The sequence below is a fragment of the Dermacentor andersoni genome, chromosome 4, assembly GCF_023375885.2.
Source record: "Dermacentor andersoni chromosome 4, qqDerAnde1_hic_scaffold, whole genome shotgun sequence".
Taxonomy (NCBI): domain Eukaryota; kingdom Metazoa; phylum Arthropoda; class Arachnida; order Ixodida; family Ixodidae; genus Dermacentor; species Dermacentor andersoni.
This window is the reverse complement of record NC_092817.1, coordinates 79,156,573-79,183,202: the sequence shown is the minus strand read 5'-3', so window position 1 is coordinate 79,183,202 and position 26,630 is coordinate 79,156,573. Positions and strand designations below refer to the sequence as shown.

Here is a 26,630-nt window from a genome sequence, read left to right as displayed (position 1 = left end):
CAGTGCGAGCTACGGGACGACGGGAAGATGAAGAAACAGACGGTCAACATGTTATACCAACCTGACACGTTATAAGTAGAAGAAGACACAAGAGAGGTAGAGAAAAGGATGCATAGAAAGGCAGGGAGGTTAACCAGAGGCAGTTCCGGTTGGCTACCCTGAACGGGGGGAAGGGTGAAGGGGGATAAAAAGAGAAAGAGAGCGCAAGGGGGAGATAGAGATAATTAGAGACCAGCACGAACAAACCGCGTACACTACAGAGCGGTAGGGGGCGGCGTTCTTACAGTCTATCGTGAAGCCCCGAATACCCCAAGAACCTTAATAACGCGAGTAAGGCCTTTAGCGTGTATGTTCTGTGGGAGTACTGACCTAAAGCTTTGCGTTCTAATAGTATACGATTGTCCAACTGGTCCAGTACTCTGCACAACAGCACTTGTCTCTGGGCACTACATCGCGGGCAGACACAGATAATATTTGCGAGCGCCTCATCAATATTGCATGTAGCGCACGTGGGGCTGTTGGCCATTCCAATAAGGAAAGCATACCAGTTCGTAAATGCAACGCCTTGCCACAGACGGTACAGTACGGTCTGTTCACGTCGTGGTAGCCTAGGCGGTAGGTGCATCCGTATGTCCTGAGACAACAAAACGCGAACAACACATGGTGAACGCGTTCGAGTACCACAGGGGCAAAACACGTTCACGAGACATCAATCGCAGCCCAGCCGCAGCGTCTGTTCGCGAAAGCAGAATCAAGACACGTTGGCCACTTTCATGGGCAGATCGGGTGGCTACGTCGGCGTGGTCATTCCCGCTGGTGCTGCAATGCCCTGGAAGCCATTGAAAGATTATGTTGTGTCGCTTGTCATGGCTGCGATGATACACGTGCTGAATTTCTGAGGGCCAGTTGTTCATTGGGTCCGTGGCGCATTGGGCTTTGTATGCACTGAAGGGCTGCCGTGGAGTCACTAATGACTGCCCATTATAGCGGTGGTTCCTGATTAATGAAATCAAGTGCAGCATGGAGTGCCGCAAGTTCAGCACCCGTCAATGTGGTCACACATGTAGTTTTTAATTTGATTTTTTTTTTCAGATTTTTCCGGGATGATGACCGCAGCAGCTGAGCTGTTGCGACACAAAATATATGTTTGAGATTACTATACGACATGAAGGTACCGTTTAGAACATCTACGAACTAAACGGTAAGAATATAAATACAAAATAAGAAATTCGCATTTGAAGCAACTTGTACATCAAAGAGAGCGAAACTGCGCAAAGTAAATGTAGATAATCGTGTGAACGCAGGCAGCGCAAACCACCCATTTCGCATGTTTAAGGTAAAGCGAATTTCAATTTCGATTTCAATTTTATTTTCCCATCTTACAATACAGATGGAGGGGTTGCAGAAAAAAGCTACACAAGGGCAGCTTGACGAGTCTACTAACCTAATGTTCAGCACGGAGGCAGCACTGGAACATTATAATTCAATATGTAGCATTAGTATGCCAACCTACCACACAGTGTTACATCTTCATCGTTGTCTAAGCTAAGAAAAGGGGTTTTTACGAGAAGGTACATGAGGACATGGTTACTCTAACCGCATACATGGATATGTTGTCTTCTGCATCTAGCCACCTGTATCTAGTGTTTAAGCAAAAATGCGCATTTCACCTTCGTAACATACGAGTTGGTAGTAGGATCCGAATGGAAGAACGATTACGTAGCTGAGGTATGTTTGGATCTTAATAGGTTAACGTCGTTGCATAATAATAATAATAATAATAATAATAATAATAATAATAATAATAATATGCAGATCCCGATACACTGTGGGAATCAATGCTATGCGAAGCGTTTTTCTAGTAACTGGCTACCCAGCATTGTTTGGGATTACGCAAAGCGTTACCTGGTCGACCAACGTGTTTGTGCAAGACGACCAGCTGTTTGTGTGAGGCCAGTGTATATCACGACAGAATAAAGCCGACTGTGACGACGATCGTGTGAATCCGAGGACATCATTTTCACTCCGGTCGTTCGACGCGAGCTTACGGCAAGGCGATTTTTATGTTCTACAAAGCTTCCTGAGGAGCGTAAGCGAGAGAAACATGGGATTGTGACGTCATAAGTGACTACTTGTTACACAATCGGGCGTACCTATGGCTATGTCATCTTGCCTATGTTGAAACGATGATTGCATCGAGAGTCCGGCGATGAAACCATAAAACCCGTTCGACCTGCGCCAATCGTGAAGTCGGTACCGCATCGCACAGTTTCTACGTAGCGTTAGCTGCTAGGAGGAAAGTACCGGGTGCATGTGGCCCGATCCTGGTGATGGGGTGAAGCCGAACACAGCGTCTCAAAGCACAAGCTGTCTCGAGGAAAGAACACTAGAAACTGACACGCGCCAAACATCTCAAAAAGCTTCTCCGCTTTGATCGTGCGATCGTGGCCTAGTGGTTAGAGCATTGGGCTGCTGCGCTTGAAGGCAGACGTTTTATTTCGCTGTCGGTACTGCATTTCATTCACAAAGCGTGGCGAAACAATAAATGCCGACTTACTTACCTATCAGCCTACCACAATGTTCCTTGAATGAAGCGAATAATGCTTAGCGTTAACATAGAGTTTGAGAAAACATTTCAACATTGAAGTCGGCATCTGCACCCACACCTAGCGAACTTGGCTTCCAGTGCATGCCGTCACTTAGCATGACTGCTAGTCTGCTAACAAAGGATACTTTGGTAAAGTCGGCTTACCAGCACTAACACGATTGTGTAAGTTCGCTTTAAAAAAAAAAAACTATATAATGAAAAAAAATACGATAGGATACCGTTCGCATCCGTTCGATGAAGTCCACTTGAAGTCATTTGCGCGCCTGACAATGTTTCTGAAAATAAACGTTCTCATTTTTTACCTGAAATAATCCTTCAAAAAATGAAAAAGAATATATTCACGGCAAAAGCGGTAAGCCTCACTCGATATACGCCTATAAGTTGTCCTCACCTTTTCCAATTAATGTAAAAATGTAGCCTCCTGAAAACAGAGCTTCCTACCAAAAATTAGGTGTGTTTGTATAAATATTTTCAGCATTCAGCTATGTAGAAGAAGTAAGTGCGAAAAAAAATTCATTGCCTGGAAGGGACAAACTAACTAAAATATGAACGTCGTCAAACTCATGAACGTTATAATTTTGCTAGATGAACTGAATAAGAATAACGTGCGCTGTAAGTGCAAAACGCTAAGACTGCTTCTGACGTCTAGCCATGGCGTTGATCGCGATTCAACTTTTCGCTACAGATGACGCTGCGGTACAACTTTTATAACGGGTGGCGTAACCGAAAAACGCTCTTTTTTTTTCAGTGGCAATACGCCGATGTATGCTCTTGTCCATTTCTTCGTGGGCTTTCGAGATGATCACCTGGTACATCATTGGTCGTCCTATGAAGGACTGAAATTGATTGCTGGAGTGTGACCTTTTATGTTTCCGAGCGGATACAGACGGGAATAACCGAAGCACATTTATTTGCATTTGTAATCAATTATACAATATCGCGCAATCTCAGGGAATATTCGTTAGTTGGCAAAGGCATCCCCCCACGCTAAAAAGGATTGTTGCTCAGCGAGCGCGTGCATTAGTGCCAAGAGGTGGCAAACCAGAGTTTATTGGCGATTTGCCTGCTAGATAGGAGCGGTCGGCATTGCTATAAGCTCAGCTCCGAAAAACGGTTCGCGAAATGCAGGAGCTGGCATACACAGTCACGAATGATCGTAGCTATGCACTATACCACAAAGAGTGTCACAAATACTATGCTCACGGGGTTGATCCTATTGAGTTACAGCCTTGAAATAATTCTAAATGAACTAAAGCCTACATAGACTATTTAAACAGCCTCCAAGTGCTGCCGATTGACGTTAACACGTTAATTAACACGTTACAAAAGTACTTCAGCATAGTTTCATCGTAAATCGTTGGCCATGCTGCGAATACTAAAACAGCACAATTATAGTTTCCAGCGGAACGTACGGACGCGTACAGAAAGCGACGACGACGACCCAGTGTGTGTCGTCGACCCTTTCTGTCCGTGCCCGTACGTTCTGCTGGAAGCCAATTGTGCTATGTGCAACCAACGAGCTCAGGCAAAAACAAATTCGCTTGATTGCATGCGCGAAAGAGGTAGGCTTTCACTTGTCCACTGTTACGATGATGAAGCGGGTAAGTAAGAGCCTATAGTATCTATATCGAACCACTTTTTGCCCCCCACATCGAGGCGAAACGCATTTTGAGTTGATTTATGATCCTCTCAGGCCCACTTTCACTGCGCGAACCAGCGCAGTTGCGCAGGTCCTTTAAGCACAGCTTTCCATCCACTCCATAGCAGCGGTCCAAGCGTTACGTTCAGGTCAGGACGACGTTACATCACGGTTTTTATGATGGTCAGTGGAGCCATATGCACGAAGGGAGGTAAAAGTAAGATTTAGCGGACGAGGACAACGTGTTCCTTCGCGAAAATAAAACGGCAAGACCGACAAAACTCTTCCATCACGAATGCACGCGCTGAAATGCAGATGGGACGATCTCGATGCCTTCAGCGCGAAAGATAAAAAGGGCTGCGGCAGCGCAAGCATAACTGGAAGGCAGCCTCCCTATGCGGAGTAGGGTGTGCAATATCTTGTTTTCTTGGGCACGAGGCAGCACGTGTGCTAAGCAGCCACTGCGGGAATAAAAAAAAGTCGAAATAAGCAATCGCGACGAGCAACAGGACACTCCGCATGAAGGACAATATTTTATGCCTTATCCTCCATGACAAATACGCACTCCAAAGGCGTCGGGACTAGGGGGCATCTACTGGAAAGGCGTTCACGCGGGTGACACATGGCAAAAGGGTATCCCCGTATCGGTGAAAGTCCGTTGCGGAATGGGAGGTATCTGAAACCCTTTTGGACCTAAAACGGTGAGCTCATGCGCAGCTTAATGCTGCCTTATTAATATGCTTAGCGCTTTCAAAAACAATATTGTATTTAGTCGGGACGAAATTTCATCGGATACTCTTTTCCTTTTTCTTTACATTTTGTAAGTTTCAGTTTGAGGAAGCAGCGCCATACGTTTTGCTGCGTCGCTTACTGAAAACATAACAGGAGAACGTGCCGTACCGTGTGTCACAGGCGAAAATCATTTGGATAAGGGGCCCTTCAGCCTAATAAAGAGTAAATGAGGTTTACTTAGAAGGAAGTTAGTTTGCCGGTGTGTAAGGGGTGTCGGAGACTAGAGTGCAGCACTTCCTTGTCACACCCAAGAACTGCCGTATCAAGCCGCAATAGTATATAGGTGGCACAAACTGCAGCCAATAGCGCACGACGCCAAGGAGCATAAAAAAAAACCAAAGGTGGTTTGCGGGTCCACGGAGGTGTGTCGGTGAGAGGATACGATTGCGGAGCAGTCAAGAAGAAAAAGGCGGCGTTGATAAATTGTTGCCGGACGTACTTTGCCCGATAGCGCGAGCCTTCGCAACACGCTCCTTCTTATTTTCTCCTTCTCTCTTCCTTTCCCCTTCTCTCTTTCTCTGTTCCCAAGCTATGTAGCAAAGAGGGGCGTAGCTGGCGGGCCCCGAAGAGGAGCCGAGCCAAATACAGCCCGGTATATCGCCTCCTGCGTCCGACTCGCTACTAATCGTAACTCATCTGCGACATCGATTTCCCGGGTCCTATAATACCCTTCTACGCGCGAACACCTCTTTGCTCACCGCCCTGTTGCCTGCGCGGCGCTAATGATCGCCAAACGCTCGGCTTGCTCGACCGAAACTTCCCTGCTTAGAAGCAGCCTTCATTGCGGGCCTAAGTTTTTCGTCATGCAATACGAAAATGCTATAAATCACAGGTTTATATATTGGTAATAGGAAGGAATTTTGCGCACGTCAATTGCACTGCCTCTTTTCTCTAGATGCGACCGTGAGTGCCACTGTCGTGCCTCAGTGCGATATACATCACTGTTTTGAAGCGCGTGATGGGTCGTTTTGTCATTACTGTTTCCCCAGGTGATCACAAAACGCATTTGCATTGTGTTCTACATTAAGCTATAAATCGTATAAAAGCAGTACATTCTTCACAGCATAATACGTTACTTTTTAGCCGATCTAAAGGATAACTTTAGGAATATTGAGTCCACCTTCCAGTGCTGATGTGGATTGCCAGAATCGCGTATAAGGCAAAAAAAAAAAAAAAAAAAGACAAACACGTGTTTCAAGGGCTCCTAAACTGCTTCACACGTTACACAAGCACATTATAAGCAAACGTGCGCATGTGCACAGAATAGCGTGAAGATCATTCTTGGTAAATTTCAGAGCAGCACACCGCCCAAGCGAACCCACAATTTCAACATAATAAATGAACAAAAATAAATAAATAAAGGAAAATCCCGAACTACTATTTAATACTTTCGCAATAGTCTTATACATAGCAGGTGGCGCTAGTACGGTCCTGTGTGGCGTAGTAACAATGATAAATGATAATTGATCGACATACAAGCGACGTCATTTCCCCTATGTCTCGTCCACTATGCAGTCGCCCGTGTGCTGTCTCGTCCTTGCAGTGGCGGCACATGGCCACACAGTAAAGGCGTGACGTCGTACGCTGTACATCATTGCTGAATCATGGGCTGGTCCTTGACGTCGGCGCCATCGATGGCCGATGAGTTGTCACAGAACGTCACTGAAACACCTCTTTGTCATACTAGGCCACCAACAACGCGGAAGCTATTTACGATCAGGATTCTTTACGTTATATATATAGCACTTCCGTGCTCACCGAACTTGTGGAAAAGTGTTGAAATCATTATTTTAAGTATTCCGTGCCATCACGAGCCAAAACGACGACATGATTATGAGGCACACAATAGCGGGTCAGGCAACGGCTTATATTGGCCACCTGGAGGATACTTCAACGCACACCCAACGCACAATGCACCCATTGCACTTCGCCCCCAACAAAGGCGGCCGCACCGACCATGATTTGATCTCGCGACCTCGTGCTTAGTAGCTGAACACCATAGCCACTAAATCACCACGGACTGTAAAAAACAAAAATAAAAGATAAAAAACTTATGCAGATCCCACGCACTGTGGAAATTGATGTAAGCGAACCTTTCTGTGTTGTTTGCTTTGACTGAGGATAATTAGCGGTGTTGTTGACGGCGAATGTTTAATTTCTTCAATGTTTTGTCCAAAACAAGAGTGGTGAGTCGATGTTAAACGATACCTTGCGTGCACCACTGCTGTTTGTCTGAGTAGTACACAAAACACAAAGAGCGAGGTGTTTGCTTAAGGCGTTGTTGTGCGCCACATTTCATAACCTCTGAGAGGGTTGAGCATAGTCATTGGCTCACATGGCACATCGCATCGTGGCAACAGCCTTAAACTTGAATTGGATTATGGAGCCGTACGTGCCAAAACCACAATCGGATTATGAGGCAGGGCTTAGTGGCGCACTCCAGATAAATTTGGGCACATGGGTTTTTATTTTGCCTCCGTCGAAATGAGGCTGCGTCGGTCGAATCCGCCACCTCGAGCAATGCCATAGCCGCAAAACTATCGCGGCGTGGTTGATTGGATGTGCGACCGCTTCCGTTGTGTCGCCTAGACCCCACTGTGCGATTTAATTAATGCCACTCTGCTTCTGCACGACCTGCGTAAGTGGTCCGCCAGACATATTTGCATGGTTTTATTTTTCAGAAATAGCAGAAACGCACCGTTCCGTACCTTTAACTTAAGTTATCCACATTTCCTTGCCTCCCCACGTAACCTTTGCCGTATCTCCTCCCCTCCCTTGTATTGGTAACGGAACTGCGAGAGAAGAGTGGCAATGCTGTTTCGCGACTTGTTTCCCGACTGCATCAGTTCTACCCATTCCCTTCCTCCTCTCCCGCCTCCTCTCTTCCATTCCATCTAGCTTCCCCATGGACTTGCACGTTGGTAGAAACATAAGCGCTTGCGAGGTGTCACGGATATTTACAGCTGTCAAGACGCTAATGTGGTGACGACCCAGGAGCTCCAGAGGGTATTGTGCACATTCAACGCGGTGCGGTCCAAACGATGTCCTCGCGTCTCTTTTCTTCTCTGCCATGCTCCTTCCACGTATTTACGCGCTCTGAGCCACGCCCTAACGTGTTGTGCCGGACAGCAGCAGCAGCAACAGCAGTGGGAAAGTCGAAAAAAAAGCTTCGCTTGAAGAAAGTGCGGAATGCTTGTCCGTCGTTTGGTCGTGTCTGGATGATCGGCAGCTACGCACTCACAACATTTCACTTACAACAAAATTGCCCAAACGACGGCGCTTACGTGTACGGGATGTCCCAGAAAACGTGCACGAAGGTAAAAAAAGAAATATAAATAGAGCCGCTTCTGCATATAATGGTAGCTGTGTGTCGTTCAGCCGATTCTAGCAGTAATATTACCGCTCACGCGAAATCTACTGAAATGTAGGTGCATGGTTCTTTCTGGAAGACCAGCTCCTCCTGATCTCCAGGGGCCAGGTGGCTAGGGAAGCATATGGGTCCCACGAAGAGGGAACCACTTCCATCGACGGCGTCTAAAAAGATGTCGAGCTCGGCTCAATAAAGTTGGTTCTCTCTCTCTCTCTCTTTCTGAGCTCCAAACAGCGGCTGCTAAGTCGGCGGGTGCTTGCTGTACAGCAGCCGCTTTTTTGCAGCTGTTCTGTAATAGCTTACGAAGCTAGGAGTTTATGCGTTTTAGTACGCTCGTGAATGAGTACCAGTCACTAGTCCAGATTTCTCATGCGCATCGACATCCGGCAGGTCTTTAAGCACATTCCCTTGCGTCAGTGGTTGCTTGACAAGATACGCCACAATGTTCGTTGAGGAATGTTCTGGAACATTAGCACAATATCGATAGGGGCCTGTGCGATTAGCAGTGCTGCAAAATCGCGCATCTAACATACCTCTAATCATTCGTTGGCCATCATCATTCATTCCGACTTCCCCAACTCCTCTTAACCCTGCGCAGATGAGGGGTCTCGAGCACACAAGCTCAGGCCAACCTCTCTGCCTTTACTTCAAGTATATATATATATATATATATATATATATATATATATATATATATATATATATATATATATATATATATATATACAGGGTGTCCCAACTATCATGTATCATGCATCAAGATTTAAAAATATGCAAATGCCAGGTAGCTGGACAGAAAAAAGGTAATTTTGTTTGCCATTGCTTGTAGATACTCAGATTACTTTTTGCTCGCGAATGCACACAAAATTACCGCGCGACTGGCCGCTCGAGGCACTTTGCGCGTATTCGCGAGCTTCTTTTACGCTCAGTCGGAAAAAGAATAATCTAGCACGTTTCGAGCAACAGAAATTTGTATCGGCAGTTATTCATGTTGCTCCAGAATTTTCTCAATAACACTTTTAATCTTTATTACTATATTACGGAAGTTTTATTAATTAATTAAGACTAATTATGTAATTAGACACAACGCAGAAAATAATCTGAGTGTATCCGAGCGAGGGGAAGAAACGTTACCTTGTTTCTGTCCAGATACATGGCATTTGCGTATTCTTAAATCTTGCTGCACGATACTTAGGACACTCTTCATATACCTCACGCTAAAATAAGTACCTCGTCGAATCGGTGTAAATAAAAAGTTACACATGTAGCGCGTTTAGTTCGCTGACAAAGTGTTTGAGAGGATCAGGGACGTAGCGCGCAAACATTGGATCGCGTTGGTTTGCTTTTCTGACGTTAATTTATCCGTGCAGTCAGCATAGGATACTAAAGCAGCAAGTAACGAAAACATTTTATAGTATTATCACTTATATCTTTGCCACCCTATGTTACCCACACGCTTTACTTTGTTATCGTTGTGTACAGCAAAAAAAGAAAGAAAAGAAACATTTCACAATCGTGCATTTGTCGCGTGCACATATGGCGCCATTGTCGCCCAACGCATGATGAAATCTGAGCTAAATTTAGCCTTCTGCTCGGCGTTCGGAGCGGCGTAGCTCGGCAGTACGTTTGTCGAATCGAGCAGGAGTTATCGCGTTTGAAAGCGCTCACTCAGCCGCAGTATGTATAATCCATCAGACTGAAACGTATGCTCATCAGAATTCACGAGGCGTTAAAGTGAGGAGTGTTTTTTGCAAGAATTTGACGCTTGCTCACCCGCCGTGGTTGATTAGTGGCTATGGGGTCGGTCTGTTAAGCACGAAGTCGTGGGATCGAATCCCGGCCACGGCAGCCGCATTTCGATGGGGGCGAAATGCGAAAACACCCGTGGCATTTAGACTTAGGTGCCCGTTAAAGAACCCCAGGTGACTCAAATTTCCGGAGTCCCCCACTACGGCGTGCCGCATAATCAGATCGTGGGTCTGGCACGCAAAACTCCGTAATTTTAATAATGTTGACGCTTGCTTGGCTACGGCGCCTGCGCTTTGGCACCTAGGGTTCTAAAGTTGTGTGAAGAGGCTCTGGCAGCAAGCTAGGGAAATCGTGAGTACGGTGGGTTCGAACTGTGCAGTGAAGTCTCGGGAGCCACCAGCAGGAGGGTCATTATGTAACCTGGTGCCTGAACACTCTCTACAGAATAACCGCGCCCACTACGAATAGGCAACCAGCACGATTGCAAAATTAGACGGTAAGACCCTCACTTGCTGTAACACAAGTTCAGCATGTGAGCTTCCGAATGCGTGAATAAATAAATGCAACTTGTCCATATGCTTACATTATTTCTGCATCCTATCGCCCATACACCCTCCATAACAAGCGGAACATGTTTCACGTAACTCGCGGCGGCTGCGCCCCTCACAGCTTATAGAATTTATTTTTCAGGTACTTTATAAGTATTTTATTTTTTCAGGAATTTATTTCAGGTGTTTTACGACATTGCAAGAAAATGACGATGATGTCTAAATCTGCTCTGAAAACGTCATATTGACAGTGGCCAGAAATTTATGTTTAACAATTAACCTCATTACTGACTGCAAATACCGTATGTAAATATAGAGATCACAAAATTAGTGAAGGCTTCTTTAGCTGGCTGATAATAGCATAGAAGTCGGTTTCACTCGCATCGGAGGGCTTGAGTTTAGTTTTTTATGTCTTCCTTGAACAGGAGGCAGGCCGTCGCCTGGCGACAACTCCAGACGAACACCTGCCCTAATCCATTCCGTCTGAAACGTAGCTTCCCAGACAAGAATCAGGACGACATGTGCAAATTGTGCCAGGAAAGACCAGCAACCCTCAAACACATGCTGTGGGAGTGCAATGTAGTTATAGGAGCGATGGAAGTTACTCCGGAGACCCTGTCGTCGAGGTGGACCCCCGCTCTGCGCAGCTCAGACCTCGGCATCCAGACGTGAGCAATCCAGCAAGCCCGTGAGGCGGCGTTGAGGCAGGGCCTTGACGTTACTCCGTGGGAGACCTGAGCCCGGGTCGCGTTAAACCTTGCCGGACGTACAAGAAAGTTGTATCCATCCATCCATCCCTCCATGCTTTAACTTGATGCATTTTACCAGGGACCTCCCGTAATCTATGTCCTGCAAATGAAGCGAAACGCGCTTCCGTAATTAAAGCAGATGAATCATACTTGCCAGCTCTCATAAGTGTATAATCATACTTTCTGACAAATTCGTGTACAACGACTGGGTGAAAAAGTAGAACAACATTCGGGTTGCTTTTCAAGGCTTCATATAGGATATGGCTGGTACGTGCACGCGCCAGTCATGCACTGATGTGTCATAGGCAAAGCGGCGGACTACAAAAGGTACATTAAAATGCAAGCATCGTGACTGTGGCTCCTTAGAATTTTGACACTCCCGTGAGTGGAGCCAATAATTCTTCCCAAGAGTTTCACCATCAAATTCGGCGTCTGTAATAAAGAAAACGGTAACGAAAGAAAATAGATATTTCTTTTGCTAAAGAATTTTGTGATGTGTTAACAAGCTATAGTCGTTGTTTCTAGTAACGAGCAATGGGGCTGGGCTCTAACCTGAGATTCCCGTTCGCTAAGTGAATGTGTCACATCAGTGTCACTTCTTCTTTCTGTGGTGGCCACCAAGAATTGAAAAAGAGGGTGCATACTTTTAAAGGTAACCTCTAACCGATAGCATAGCTACTACCCTAAACAACTAATAGTCTATAGATAGCAACAAAAACTCATTATAGAGTTCAAGATGAAGAATAAGTTATGGTTTTAATGGGGGAGCAAGCGAAGAAGAATGAGAACCGCGATATGGACAAGAGTTGGCTATGGGTCTGACTGCGAGCCAACACAGAATGCTGATGACGTTTGCCCTGGTGCGGAAGGAACAAAGGCGAAGGGCATGTTCAAGTAGGAGAAACGAGAAAGCACCCATCTTTTGTCACTCGCGGCCCTCACACAAAAGCAGTGCAGGAAAAAGTTTTTGTGTCGGTTTCATTGCCTCATTCATACTGGTGTCTGGCCAGGGAACAAAGGGTCGCCGCCCAGCCTATACAATGAAGAGACGTTACCGACTTCTCTCGCTTTCTGCTCGTGCTTTAAATTTGCTTTAAATTGCCCTAAACGTTGGCGCCAGGACCACACGGCCGATAGAACTTGTAAATCTGATCTAACCACTGGAGCTCGAAACATGGCTAAGGAGTTGTCCGAAACTGTATAAACTTTCACAATTCTTATCTCCTAATTTAAGTACATATTTTTTACTTTCAGCATTACAGGGTAGCAAACCGTACTTTTGTCTGGTTGACCTCCCGACTTCCCAGTGTTTCTTTCTCTCTTTCGCTACTAGAACGTCTTGACCTCCCCCCCCCCCCCTGTTCCCCCCTCCTTCTTTTTTTGTTGTGAAAGAGATCGATAGATGCTCGCGATATCTTCTACATTGTTTGTTACATTCTCCACTTTCGCCAGCGTCGGTCTGGCGAAGGTTCTTGTGCCAAAATCTAGACAAGAATACAATAAATTCACCACCAATTTGATGAGAACATTTGGCACGTTGAGATGTAACGTTTAATTTCTAAAAGAGCGCGTTGTGTTCAACGGCACACATGATTCATCAGAATCAGAGAAGAGGTACTTTAGGTATGACTCAAAACCCTGCCAAACAAGGCATGAGCAAGCCGATTACAGGCGCCTCCATAAACATTGCAAGCCTTTCTGCGTTATACCGCAATTATACCTGCTACGTCTTTTCAAGTATAATTCAACCATTTATCGAACTACCGCGATGGTGGCGTTTACAGTTGATCCACAGCTTCGGAAGGGCCCGAGCCCCTTCCGAAGTTCCCTAGAAAGGGGGCGGGGGGCAGCTCTCCCCCCGGCGATGCCGAAGCCTACCCATCCCCACCCCCCTTAAGTGTCATTACCAGAGTTCTGTTACCCACACCACTTGAGGTTTCTTTTTAGTGGCTTCAAACTTTTGACTTAAAATGTTATTGTAGCTAAATGCTTACTGTATCATTGTTGTCACCGATGTGCGCGGCTTTTAATTCATATTTTCGCTTTATTTCTGCAAATCCTGACAATAGGACACGCGCAATAGAAGCGCCAGCGGCACCTACCTCATCCGAATGTCTTACGCTTCAACATTTTAAAGAAATTTTCACTGCGAACACAATGCAAGGACACAATATATTTAAATATATAGAGGGGACACAGTTCATTAAAATTTTGCAATATTGTAGAAAGAACGTGGTAGACACCTAACAATTGCTTTTAATCGTGTGGATAGCCTATGCCTAGAGAATGAATATGTTGCTGTGTGTTACCTCATTTCAAATTGCTTTGCGTGCTTTTTGACCCTGAAAAAAACCCGCAGACTCCAGTGACCCTTTCGGTAGTGTTTCTTTATCAATGGCGCGTGAAACTAAGTGAATGATACGTGTCTAAGTATTGTTTCTCTTTTCTGTAGGCAATGCTAACGACCCATAAAAAAAAAAAGAAAAACCTCTTCTAATAATTTACACCATTTGTTAGAAATAGAAACACCGCCACTTGTATGCAGAGGTCATAAATATATATAATTCATTCAGTAACCAAAATGAAGCCAAGCTGGATTCATTCTAAATCAGAATCAATAGCCGTCATGCCCAACAGCGCTCATACTCGAACTCACAGTAAAAAAAATAATGATAATAAAACAAAAGAAAAAAAATGAGAGGCTGCAGTTTCGTCAGAAGGGTGAAGTAGTGTTACTGATAGCAAAGTAGAAGACAATTACACGAAGAAAGAGTATTACCGTATAAATTCGTGTAAGAGCCACACCCATGTAATGGCCGCACCCTCAACTTGACAACCAATATAAATAAAAAACGAAGCGAGATGCTGTGGCATTCGTTGCGCTGATTCCGATCATGCTCAACAGCGCGATCGGAATCAGGGTTACAACAAGTGCCTTGAGTGGCCAATCGCGCGGCAATACTGCGTGCATTTGCAGGCTTCTTTCACGCACGGCAAAACACTTTTATGTATCTCGTACTGAGCAATAGAAAGCTGTGCGGAAGGTTTTCCTGTAGCTCTACAATTTTCTCATTGACACTTTTCATCCAACTATAATATTTATGAAGGCGATAAATTAATTGAGACTAATGATCAAATTAGGCGGAATGAAAAAAATAATTTGAGTATCTGCAAGCGACCGCGAACACCATTATCTTGGTTCTGTCCAGCTACATGGCATTCACATATTTTTAAACTATGGTTAAAGTTGGCTGGGGCATCCCGTATAATGGGTGGGGTTCGGAAATCTGAGTGAGCTCCAGCCCTAAGCCCCCCCCCCAGCATAATCAAAACTTTCTGCCTGTGGATCCATGTCCAAGTAGCATTGCTATCTTTTCTCTCATATTTCGTACCTCTTTTCTCTTTCTCCAGTACAAAATAGTCATACCGAGATATCCTTTGGTGAAATTCCCTGTTTTTACGCCTATCTCTTTCTCTTTCTCGAGTGTAAAAGTTCAGCATGGGTTTATAGCGTGAGCTTCGTTTCAATGCTGAAAGAAACAGAAACTTACGAAGACTAAATTTTGTTGTGAGACAAAATTCCGCATTCGGTACTTTTTTATTATTAAGCTCGCTGTGATCCTGCTGTTTGCGGTCGCTCATATAATTTTTTTTATTTTTTGCTGTGAGTCTAGAATAATTGTTATAAAGTTTTTACTCAATGATCACAATAGACCTCTCAATTCTCTTCGTAGAGAGAAAACAATGCCACTTCAAATGTTAAAGAGTAGCTGCGCAATTTGATCTGCCTAATAAAATTGCCATGATTAGCGCCGCAGCGTTCGAAACGGTGTACGTGTTCCTTGCTTGAGAAGTAAACTGAGCTTTAGCTTCGGAACTTGCACATTCATCAAGATTTATTTTCGATGTCTCCTTGTCTTATTTAGTGGTGCCGTGTATTATACTTATTGAAAAGTATCTCATAACTTGGGTAATTATATATTTGTATATGTAACAATGATGCCCATCTAAATAAAGATGTCTCAATTTCTCCAAATCTGCGGCGAGAGGTTACCGTGCTGCAGCGTGCACACTAAAAATGGAGCTGCATATTGGACTAGAAAAAAAAACGTGATGACATGACACAAGCGTCTCAGGGTGAACACACGGAGCTTTAGTGGTGCCTCTAATTTCAAGAATTGACCTCAAAATTTTGTACAGAAAACTAATCAGCCAAGAGCAACTAAAGTCATCAAGCAACATAGCAGTCCACGTCGAAGAAGCAGCGCATCGTGGTGCGATCAAACTGTATTGAATCTCCGTATTGACTTGAAAGAAACACGATGACACGTCACAATTAGGTGGCTCCGAGTGCAGACGAGGAACTTGGTGTCTCGAATTTTACGATGTGACCTAGAAATCTCACGCGCAAATAAGAAACCAACAATTCTCGATTCACCAAGAAACACAACAGTTGGCGACGAAGAAGCCATTCATCATGGTCCGGTCAAACGATCAAGGCTGCCCCTGAATCACAGCGATGCCATATAGTAAGGCCACTCTGGCGCGCATCTATCTTCATCCATCAGGGCCGCCATCGGCGAACGGTGCAGGCCACTGTTGACAAGACGAGACCCGAACCGCAGAGTGTACGAAGCGATAAGTTAAAGAAACTGCCGCCGCCGCTCCGTAAATAGCCTCAAAGTGCGTTGAGGTTTGCCTGCCTCTACATGGCGCGACATTTTCTTTTTTGTCGATGATTCATTTTTTTTATCGCAATCCATAACTGCTTGCTCCACTCGACGTTCTGCAATTTCTGCCATATATACGCGAAAGTTGGCCCGGGCTAGAATTCCCAGAACCCCGAGCGTCAACCCCGTTCATCCGGAAACACTTCGGATATCCGCAAAAAAGTATTAAAAAAACTAAAATGTCGGCGCGCTTTAGGCACCCAAATCTGCGCTGCGGTTATGTGGACACGAGTAAGAAGAGAGCTCCACCACGAAACGATCCCGGATATTGCTTTCCCGTCTCTGATATGCATCCGCTGCCGTCGCTGGTGGTGGTGGTGCCTGAACTGCTGCTAAAGTTGCAGTTATGGTCGTCCTGACGCCTGGGCAGCTGTCATTGCTGGCTCCTGGAGTGCCGTGCTTGTGCCGATTACTTGAGTTTGAATAATTTTTTTTTCGGCACTGCGTTCCGGCCTTCTTAGTAATGAGCAATAGAATCACGTGCATACATCCTTTACTGTTATGCGAATCTTGAGTAAATCGCAATATATATGCTAATGTCGCAGTTGCTGAACCTTTAAGCGTTATATCGTAGCAGTACCAGGCGTGTGGCTGTACTACGTGCTTGTTATTAGGCAAAGCTCGGCGGCCTATTGTTTTGCTTTCGTGAAGCCCTCTTCATGAATTCGTGTGTTACTTTGTATTTGATAACACCTACCAGCGCCTTGTAGTTACACATCTTCCATGACGTTTAACGCGCAATTTTCCTGGAACACGTCATTCAACACTGCATTTCACAGCCACTTTCCTGTAGAGTGAGAACAGAAGAGCTATATATCACGTTAGTGATCCGCTTAACCTGCCTGTACTGGTTAATCAAATCCATGTGGTGACTAACCAAACATTTTCTCGTCCTCTTTCCCTTGCAGTACGGGTTTATTCACTGCGCCTTGGAAGACCTCGTGACGAAGAAGTTCGGAGCGGACACGTGGAAGATGCTTCTGTAAGTCCCTCTGCTGAACCATTTCTGCGTTTGCGACCAACATTCCTCCATTCCATTCCTCTTCAAAGCGCCCACAGACTGTGTGCTGGCGAACACACCCATTCCAGCGAAAATAACCGCAATAATTCTGTACGCACTTTGAGAATAGAAAGGAACGCCTGAACAAGAATAGAGATACAATTTTCTTTATGGCACAGCTGTGCCTCGAGGAGCGTTTAATTTTGCATTACAACCAGAAATATTGGTTGATATGGACACCATATTCACTTCAGTGTCTGCTGCTTAATATTATTTTGAATTTAGCAAAGTACGCGTGATCTTTTCTTATTATATGGTATTTAGGATCTGTGTGAAACGCTCTAGTATCTTAGCCTTCGTTTATAATCTTGCTAAATACTTGAGGAGGCAGTGTCCTTAAATACACGCGTCAAGACGGATAGAAAGCCTCAGTTTTATTACTAGGAGTGCAAGTGCCGTTGATAATAAAACATGGTCTCTCAAGTCAGCTGTTTTATATACTAACAGCGGACGAAGTACTAAAGGTGTCTGCTCATGCCACCGAGGGCCGAAGCTGCGATTAATTACGGCGACACAGATAGCTGCTACTGATGTCATTTTTCGCGAATATTAGAGGTCCTGTTTATCAGGCTCGATATCGCATCTTCATTGCTCAGTATTAGCTGTTAATAGCTCATCCATGCCTGTTTGCGTCTTTGCCTAGGATACACTACTACGCACACCTGGAATGTGACTTTCAGGAGCCCATCAGATAAGGAGCGTTGTCAGGCTAAAACTTGGTAGACAGCAAATGTGCCGTGTTGAAATGTAAAAGATGGCCTTAAAATGCTTTGCCAAGTATGAAACGCCGTAAATTATTACTACGTTGCAATAAATTATGGTAGAGTACGGAGGAACATCAGACGTCAAGGGAGTGCTTTTTCAGAGTATTGAACAGTCTTCATGCAAACGTCCGCATACGGAAGTGGTCTCCATGAAGACCTCAGCATCATTTGAAAATTCCGGTTGAAGTATCAGCAGGCCTTTATGACTTCGCAGTGAGCTGGTATTGTTCTTGATGTAAGCCTAGTAAGAGTTTTCATACAGTAGGTAAAATTTTGTTGAGACGTAAGATAAACCAACAGATAAGAACAGCATAGGCACAGACTGTCTGTACGGCCTCATGATGAAATTAGTCACTTTATGTTCTTTAAGTCACAGGTAACCTATTAACAGCCACTCTCTAGAAGGCTTCTGTAACTGCCTGGCATATTTGTACGTGATATACTACATTAGAATAAGTGCATTTTTATGACTACATGCTAAACTTGCACCATCCTCTTATGTGAGGCTTCCTTTGTTGCATCACACGTTGGTCGCCTCGGAGCGCTGTTGAAAAAAGGCCCTGTGTGTTTGTCATTCCATCCGGTGCCCTTGCCCAGTATAGCGCTACACTTCATCCCAATACGCAGGGAAAAGTCGGGGATCAGTATGCACGGTGCCTCTTTCCTCATGCACAAAGTGTACACGGACGAGATGACCCTCAAGTTGGTGGCTGCAGCCTGCGAGGTGCTTGGTAAGCGGAACTGTTCTGTGTTGTCCGAGGCAAGTGTGATTGATTGTGTTATTTTGCGCTGTCAGTAATGGTCAAAGTGCTCAATGAGCTTACGCTTCAGGCCACTTTCTAGTGGTGTCCATGTCATATTTCTTTTTTATTTTTTCAGAAAGCGAATTTAGGTGGTCAATGCGCTCAAACTCTTCTAAATGGTTTCATTCACACGTATTTAACATGTATTCAAATGTCCTGCCTATAGATGTATTCCCTAAAATTACATACAAGCGTTCGAAAATGATCCCGGCGAAGTGAAGTCTATTACTTCACAAACCCAACCGGCAACCGAAATCTCACTCTTTTGTACAGACGAAAATAATAGGGACTACAAGAGATGCATGCAAGTTTCATGAAACAAGTCAGGGACAACGAAATTTCCTGCATCAAGATAGCTCGGGCTATCAATACTACGTAACCTTTCGTAGACATAGACGGCTAGCTAACATATTTAGACTCCATGCGTCCTCATTAGAAAACCAGCCAAGGTAGTGTCTTATAAGGTGGGCTTCGGTTGTCACATCCTATTGTTGTTACTGCAGTTCGTTCTTGAGCCACGAAAACTGCCGCACGCCACTGTCACATTGCAGGCCTGGATTTGGACACGTGCCTAGAAGCCTTCGGAGAGCATTTTCTATACTTCTGTCAGCAACACGGCTACGACCACATCCTGCGTGTTCTGGGCTCCAACATGGCCGACTTCCTGACGAACCTGGACAACCTGCACGACCACTTGGCGTCTACTTACCCGGGAATGCGTGCACCCTCGTTTCGCGTCACACCCGGTCCCAGCGGACAGATACTCCTTCATTACTACAGTGACAGGAAAGGTACGCGTCTCCTTCCCCTGCGTACTGTTTCAGATGCATCGACCAGTCCCTGACGTGCAATAAAACACTGTGTGAGTGATGCAGCGTGCTTTCACAATTAGGTCACACTGCACGCTTAGTGAACAGTAGATATTTACATGGCGTCCCTTCTTTATCGGCGTTTTTGTAGATATCAGCTTGCCGTGAAGCGGAACACATTCCAGCGGTGTGTTCTTCGGCACTCGACATGTCCATTCTATCGCCATCTTCCTAAAATCATCCAGCCTATACCCTTAACTCCTCGCCCTTACTGTTTTTACCTTCTGCACTATATTCTCCATGTGCCTATCTTTAGCTGGTGGCCGAAAGACTAAGGCCAACCCTTGCTTGTCTTCTACAACTTGGGCCTAAATGGCATTACAGGAAACAAAGTGAACTAAATGGTCTCCCTGGCTTGCATGGCGTCAGTGGCGGATATCATATACGCTAAGTTGCGCCTAAAAGAAGTTCAGAGAAACACCGAAAGAAAAGCTGAAAAAAGATTTATTGATCCCCGTGATCAATCACATTGCAAAATTTCCCGCATGACTGAATTTCAGTGACTTAGCCAAAACCTCCCCCGTCCTCCCCAAAAGCACGAGAAGCTCTCCAGAGAGGAGGCTCTTGTCTGGTGGCAACTATAGACGAACACATCTCGAAAGCTAAGTCTACTTCACCACTTCTACGCCAAACAATACACCAAAGAACGTGCATCCTGTGCAAATTACGCCACCCTATACCGCACTGTATGGGAATACCAACGAAACTCCGCAATACCCCCCTAACGCAAGCCTTACCTCATCCCAGTGGGATGCCGTACTGCTGAGCTCCATCCTGGATGACTAGGGACAGTTTATGGACGGTGACGCTTGATGGCGAAGGCCACAGGAGCCCATAAGATGGCCCCTCCCCTCGTAGAAAACTGATTCAGTAAAGTTTCTCTCTCTCTGTCTCTCTGCAGGAACATCATTCAAGTTCTGTAGTATATGTCGCGAGCGGCATACAGTGCCACATGCGCAATTACTTGATCCACGGTAAACATTGTCTCTCTTGACACGCCTGGCAGAGACAGCTTAATTAGCGAGTTCAACCGGTACGGCTCCAATCTATGTGCAATATCGATGCAGAGGGGAGCAATTCATTTTTCACATTTAGATTAGTTTGAATACGATCAATGCGTCCCAATCTGTGCTAAAACTAGAAGTTTCACAACTGTGAGATGTTCTTTTTTTCCACTCACGTTACTGCAATACAAATATTGTTATCGTTATAACCAAACTTACTCTAGTGACAAACGTAGATTAACCATCGAAACCACATTGTGCAAAGTGGGCCTGAATATTGTTGGTTCTTTTTTTATTTTTGTCCAAACATACTAGAATGTATAAAATAACAAATTGAAACGGCTTCATCGTGTTCAGCAATCACCGAGTATGGTTCTCGTTCTGTTGCTGCGCTATACTGCTTATACGATGACGAAAAAGACAGACTCACACGTGCGCAAACTTTCAACTGTTTATTATTCGCTAGTGCACGTCAAATATCTACACGAAGGGTGACTGTAAATAAAAAAGAAAACGAGGTAAAAGACCAAAAAGAAGCCAATCTACGCACATCTGATTTCACAGTGACAAGTATGGCTTGATCTAACATTTGTCTATGAATTTAAAAGCTGCTTCTCCTAGCGCCACAGAAGGTGTGCTAACGTGGTCTCCCGAGTCATTTTTGAGCATGACGCCCAGCAAGTAGAACGATGCCATACCAATTAACCCCAGTCGAAGCTGTATTGATCGAGTATAGATCTGTAATACATGGCAGAGGCACGTGCTATGTTGTCTGGAGCTAAAAGCGGCCACAGTAACTACACTATCAGGCACACGCTTGGTCTGTTGTTACTATTTTTTTCCCATGCCCTATAACCTCCTCATTTGAGTAGAAGCACAGAAGAAAAAGACAAACGAAAGAATTTATAGGGGTATCGACACATTAGCTTCTTCCAAACAGCTTACGTGTTTCAGCACACCTGGCCCTTTGCAACAAATGGCGCTCGAAGGGGCAGGCGTTACAACGAATTGCAGTCGTCCTGTTGCTTCATCAAGGGCCAGAATCGAGCTGCATTCCGTTCACGGCAGGGTAAAAGATCTTGGATGATACAGAGCCATGTTGCGTTGCAGTCTACGCTAACGGAGCCAGCGCAAGTTTCAAAAATGAAGGCGCCCAACTTTATCTCAAGAACATAGCCAGTCTTAAGGCAGATGAGAGCGGGTAATGAAGGGAAAGCTGATAAAAAGGGGGAGCAAGATGATCCCCTTTTTGACGTTTGCTCCCGCCTGTTTTTTTTTTTCTTTTCTTTTTTTCCCTTGGATGATCTATAATACTAGCTCTTCATAACCGTTCCGAGAGCAGAACATCGTATGAGTCTGCGCTTACCGCGATAGCCTGTGACTTATCTGTAGCACTTTAGCGAAGTGCAGAACTTTTCTTCGTGAACATTTTAAACAAATATATTTCTTCGTTGAAAGTTAACTTCTTTAAATATTTATTGATTTATTGTTCAGTGGTGTGAAACTAGCCATAACCAGGGCAGGAAAAGGCACTACTACAAATGAGTGTGTACTTTTGTTTATTTATTAGTGATTGCTTGTATTAAGTGGTGCTTGCGTGCGGCAGTCATTTCTTTTTTCCTTTATATAGATTTCTGTAGCACTACAGGTTACGCGGCACGTTACGTGACCTCATAGGAGATCTGCAGGCGCTGGCAATAGAGCAGTTGTTTGCTGGTGCCGAAACTTGCCAGTTCTTTGAAGATACTATATACGGAAAGATCTTCTCTATTTGCTTGGCCGTACGCCCAAGCCAAAGCAATTTCGCACTCTAAGGAAGGACGTGACTCTGGTGTAGATATACGCAACCAAGGTCTCGAAATTTCGTCAGAGAAATGTGCAATGGTTGCATTCACTCGCAAACCGTTGGTACCCTACACCATCGATATAAACGGTCAGATCTTTTCTTATGCGAGCACTTACATATTTCTTGGCACAATCATTGATATACACATCTCATGAAACTCACACATGACCCACTTGAATAAAGACTGATAGCAATTTTCAAGCTTTTCGAGTTTCTGGGCGGTAAAGCTTAGTGACTGTCAGTACATGCAATGTTAGAATTGTACAGCGTACTCTTTCTGGGCTTTTTGAGATACAGTTTGCCCGCACTGACCAACACTTGCAGAATAAATCTTCGCGCTCTAGAGGCTATTCAAGCGTGGGCTCTCAAATGTTTGTCCTGCCTTGCCAAAATTCGCGTCAACAGCGGCGACTATTCCAATCGCCGGTTCCAACCGATGCAAACTCACGTTGCTGTGGAATTGCCCAGAGAGAGAGAGAGAGAGAGAGAGAGAGAGATAAAAGGGAGGCAGGGATGTTAGCCAGTCAAGAGTCCGGTTGGCTGCCCTGCGCTGGGGGGAGGGATGTGGGAAATAGAAAGAAGAGAGAGAAAGAGGGGATAGAGAGAGAGAGATAGGATAGAGTGACGTGCCCGAACAGCCCTACAGATACAAAGGCGCTCGCACAAGCCAGTAGTTCTCAGAAAGCATAAAAGTGCCTTTAGTACCTTCTGAGCCGATGATCGGTGGGGACAGTGTTCTAGTATTGTCAGAAGGCGATCATCTAGTTTCCTGAATGCGTTGCTGATAGATTGCCTCCGTGCTTCAAACTGAGGACAGTGGCACAATAGGTGGTCAATGTTCTCGCACCCGCAGTCATCAGATGCAGGACTGTCAGCCATTCCAATGAGTGCTGAATGAGCTTTCGTGAAGGCAATTCCCAACGACAACCAACACAGAAGAGACGCTTCGCGTCGGTGCAGTCCGGTCGTAGGTTTGAGTTGTAGCAAAGGGCCGAGTTTTTGTAGTTGACGCACCTTGTATGTCCACTCAGCTAAAGAGAGTGTGCCTGCTAGAACGCGAAGTTGTCTCGCAGCGTCTGTGTTTGAGAGAGGAATGGGGACGCAGCGGTCTTCTTGGTTTTATTTTTGAGCTGCCTTATCTGCGTCATCATTTCCTATGATACCGCAGTAGCCTGGTAGCCATTAAAAAGTGATATCATGGCCCTTTTCTCTCAAGTGGTGGATGAGTTCCACGATTTTGCACGTCAGTTAATCGTGATTTTCATGTCGGAGAAATGACTGTATACATCGTAACGTCTACCTTGAATTGCAGAAGGCTGACCAGGTGCGCAGAGTGCACAATGGGAAGTTTGCCCGAGCCAGTTCTCACAATCTTGCAACGCTACCGTCAGCCAAGCCGCAGGCATAAATGTGTGATACCATTTATGAATATTACACCAGCCTTCATTTATAACAGCCATCAGGACGCAGCTCCGCAACTAAGGTTCTATGGTTAAAAAGGCGGCACAACTGAAACAAGGACGAGAGGAAATACAGAGCTGCATCACATCGCTTGTGAAAGAGCATTGTCTATGTCCTCTTGTTCATGTCTCAGTCGCGCTGCTTTTTTGTCCAGGTTTGAACCAACTCGACCGAGCTACAGTTTTACTGCAACATAATTATTTTATGGTGTTTAGTTCGACCTACAATGCACCTGACCGTGCCAGAGATCAGAAGAAAACTTGAGTTGCCATCTCCTGCTCTTAAACAACTGTATCTCCTTCTTTTGCACGAGGGGTACGCTGATCACGTGATCAGAAACTCTCCGGCGTTCGTCCGGAGCCGTGGGTTTTTAGGAGAGAGCCATCACCAAGAGCTTTAAGACGTGCCACTCTACGGCACTGACGGCTGCTCAACTTGCAACTACTCACGCTACACCTCGAAGATGGTCAATACTCAATGTCTCGAAGGCAGCACTGCAATCTTTGCTTTCAGCCATGTGGCATGGACTACATGAACTGGTGTCCGAGATTAGAGAACTAATCAATAGTTTGGACGAGAAAGGACGCCACGTATAATTTCAGTGGCTTCCGAGTCACTGCGACAGCATAGGTAAAGAACACGCCGATAAGGTTGCTCGGCTGGCTCTTCAAGGTAGGAAAAAAGGAATTGATTCCAATATCAAGGACAGATGCCGCTCGGTAGCTTCGAATGCTCACACGAGATATGACGTCCTCCATTGGAACACCCCAAGTTTTCAAAGGAACCGGTAGCATCCCCCAAATTTTTCTCTCCGCCTTCGCATCCCAGCTGGACTAGGCTGACTCTAGGCTACCATGCTTTGTCGAATAGCGCTAGGACTAGCTTTTATGAGGTCTTTTGCTTTCCAAATCGGATGGACAGACAACGACTTGTGTGACTCTGGTAGCGAGGGGACCCTCCAACACGTTCTTTGTGACTGTCTTCGCTACAAATTAAAGAGACGATCACACACAATTGCTATAGCGCGCTTTAACCAAAAAACCGTTGTCAGAAGAAATCCTTTTAGCATACCGACCTCACAGATATCGCCGCTGAGAACGACGAATGTGCTGTTCCAGTCTTTAAGGTCAACAGACTTGCACAAGCGGTTGTAGCCAGAACTGATGTTCGTTGGGCTGTGATAGTCTACGGTGATAGTGACAGTGTAAATAGCAAACCGGATTTTCCGTTCTGCTTCAGCTCCCTGCCTTTCCCCCTTCTTCTGCCTTCCTACTTCACAGACACAAAAAGGACGTCAGCATGAACAGGACACACTTTTACCGTCACGAAGCTAGAACTCATTATTTGTTCTTACCATTTATTGGCATATCTGTCGGTTCACACCTTTGATATACTATTTAGATGATGCGACGTCTGGGACATAACCGTTTGATTTCACCAAAATTTAAATCATTTAAAAGGACATTACGCGGTTGTGGCGATAGCTGAAAAGGTGTCACTGCAGGACAGTATATACCTAAAGGTTTAAGGTGACCGCATAAGTCGATGAGCAAGAGGCTATGCATTCTCTTAACATTATTATGCATGCATGCGCTATCTTTTTCCGATAGATCGACTTAACTTCCGCTAATTTCATAGACACAGCATACGTGGGATTTAGTTGGCGTGTCATGGAAGTGTAGAGTAGTGCAGTGTCTTTGCGTGCTTGTCGCGGTCTTTGTATTTCATAGGATTTATGCCATTTGCTGCCATAGACAAACTGAATAGTGAGGACACCGGTTCAAAGCGCAACGTCAGGATTATTCTTTCTTTTGGTTTTATTTATTTGAGCTCAACCGTACAAACGCAACATTTCGTCAGGCCGCAACAGCCTTGATGCTTTGGAGTATGGCTGGGCAATTCGTTGACCTTAATGACAGAACTTAAATTTGCATTTCCGTGGACAACAGCAAGCAATAGAAGTTAAGAACGGGAAATTTATTTTTCCCGCGTGCATTTAAAACGTAAGCTGCAGTCTGTGAAATATTCGGCGTTTTTATGCGGACCACTACATACTCTCTCTCAAGAAGGCACGGATCACTAAATGCTTCTCTTCTTTTTTATTTTTACTTTTTCCTCCAGTCGTTTTCTTGTTCCAGGCTATTTAAGGGCTTAAGTATTTCTACGACTGTAGAAAACAGCACTAAGCATACGGAGAGAAGGAACAAGACAGGACGAGCGCTGATCCTGTCTTCTTCCTTCTGTCTGTGTCCTTAGCGTTGTTTTCTACCATAAGTGCGTACCAACGAGCTCGCCTTCAAAGCCTCTTAAGATATTTTTACTAGCTATCTCTACACAAACAGTAGCGGAAGCAATGACGTCTGACTGTCACCAGAGTTAGCAACCGTGTGAATTGGGTTCGACAACCTTTTATGTCATGCGCAGGATGCACACAGTGGTGCTGGGATAAATTCGGACAACGATAACTTGCTGTCATGTTCATCTTGCCGCCCTTGTCTATGTTTAGGCGGTACGAGTTGCTGAGGCAGATGCGTGAACACAAAAGAAACAAAAAAAAGAGCAGTGGTTGTTGTTTCCGTTTACTAACTGTGATAATATGCAACGTTTTGCAAATGAGGACCCTGCGAACCCAATATCG

At 45.0% G+C, this 26,630-nt stretch overlaps 1 protein-coding gene across 1 annotated transcript in view; it reads left to right on the top strand.

The window, feature by feature from the left end:
• Positions 1 to 26,630, top strand: part of LOC126536343 (guanylate cyclase soluble subunit beta-1-like) — a 94,914-nt gene that overhangs the window by 32,880 nt on the left and 35,404 nt on the right. The window contains exons 2-4 of the mRNA XM_050183274.3: positions 17,094 to 17,167; positions 18,637 to 18,740; positions 19,364 to 19,603. Of these exons, the coding sequence (XP_050039231.1) occupies positions 17,094 to 17,167; positions 18,637 to 18,740; positions 19,364 to 19,603 (418 nt within the window). The remainder of the gene's footprint in view (positions 1 to 17,093; positions 17,168 to 18,636; positions 18,741 to 19,363; positions 19,604 to 26,630) is intronic.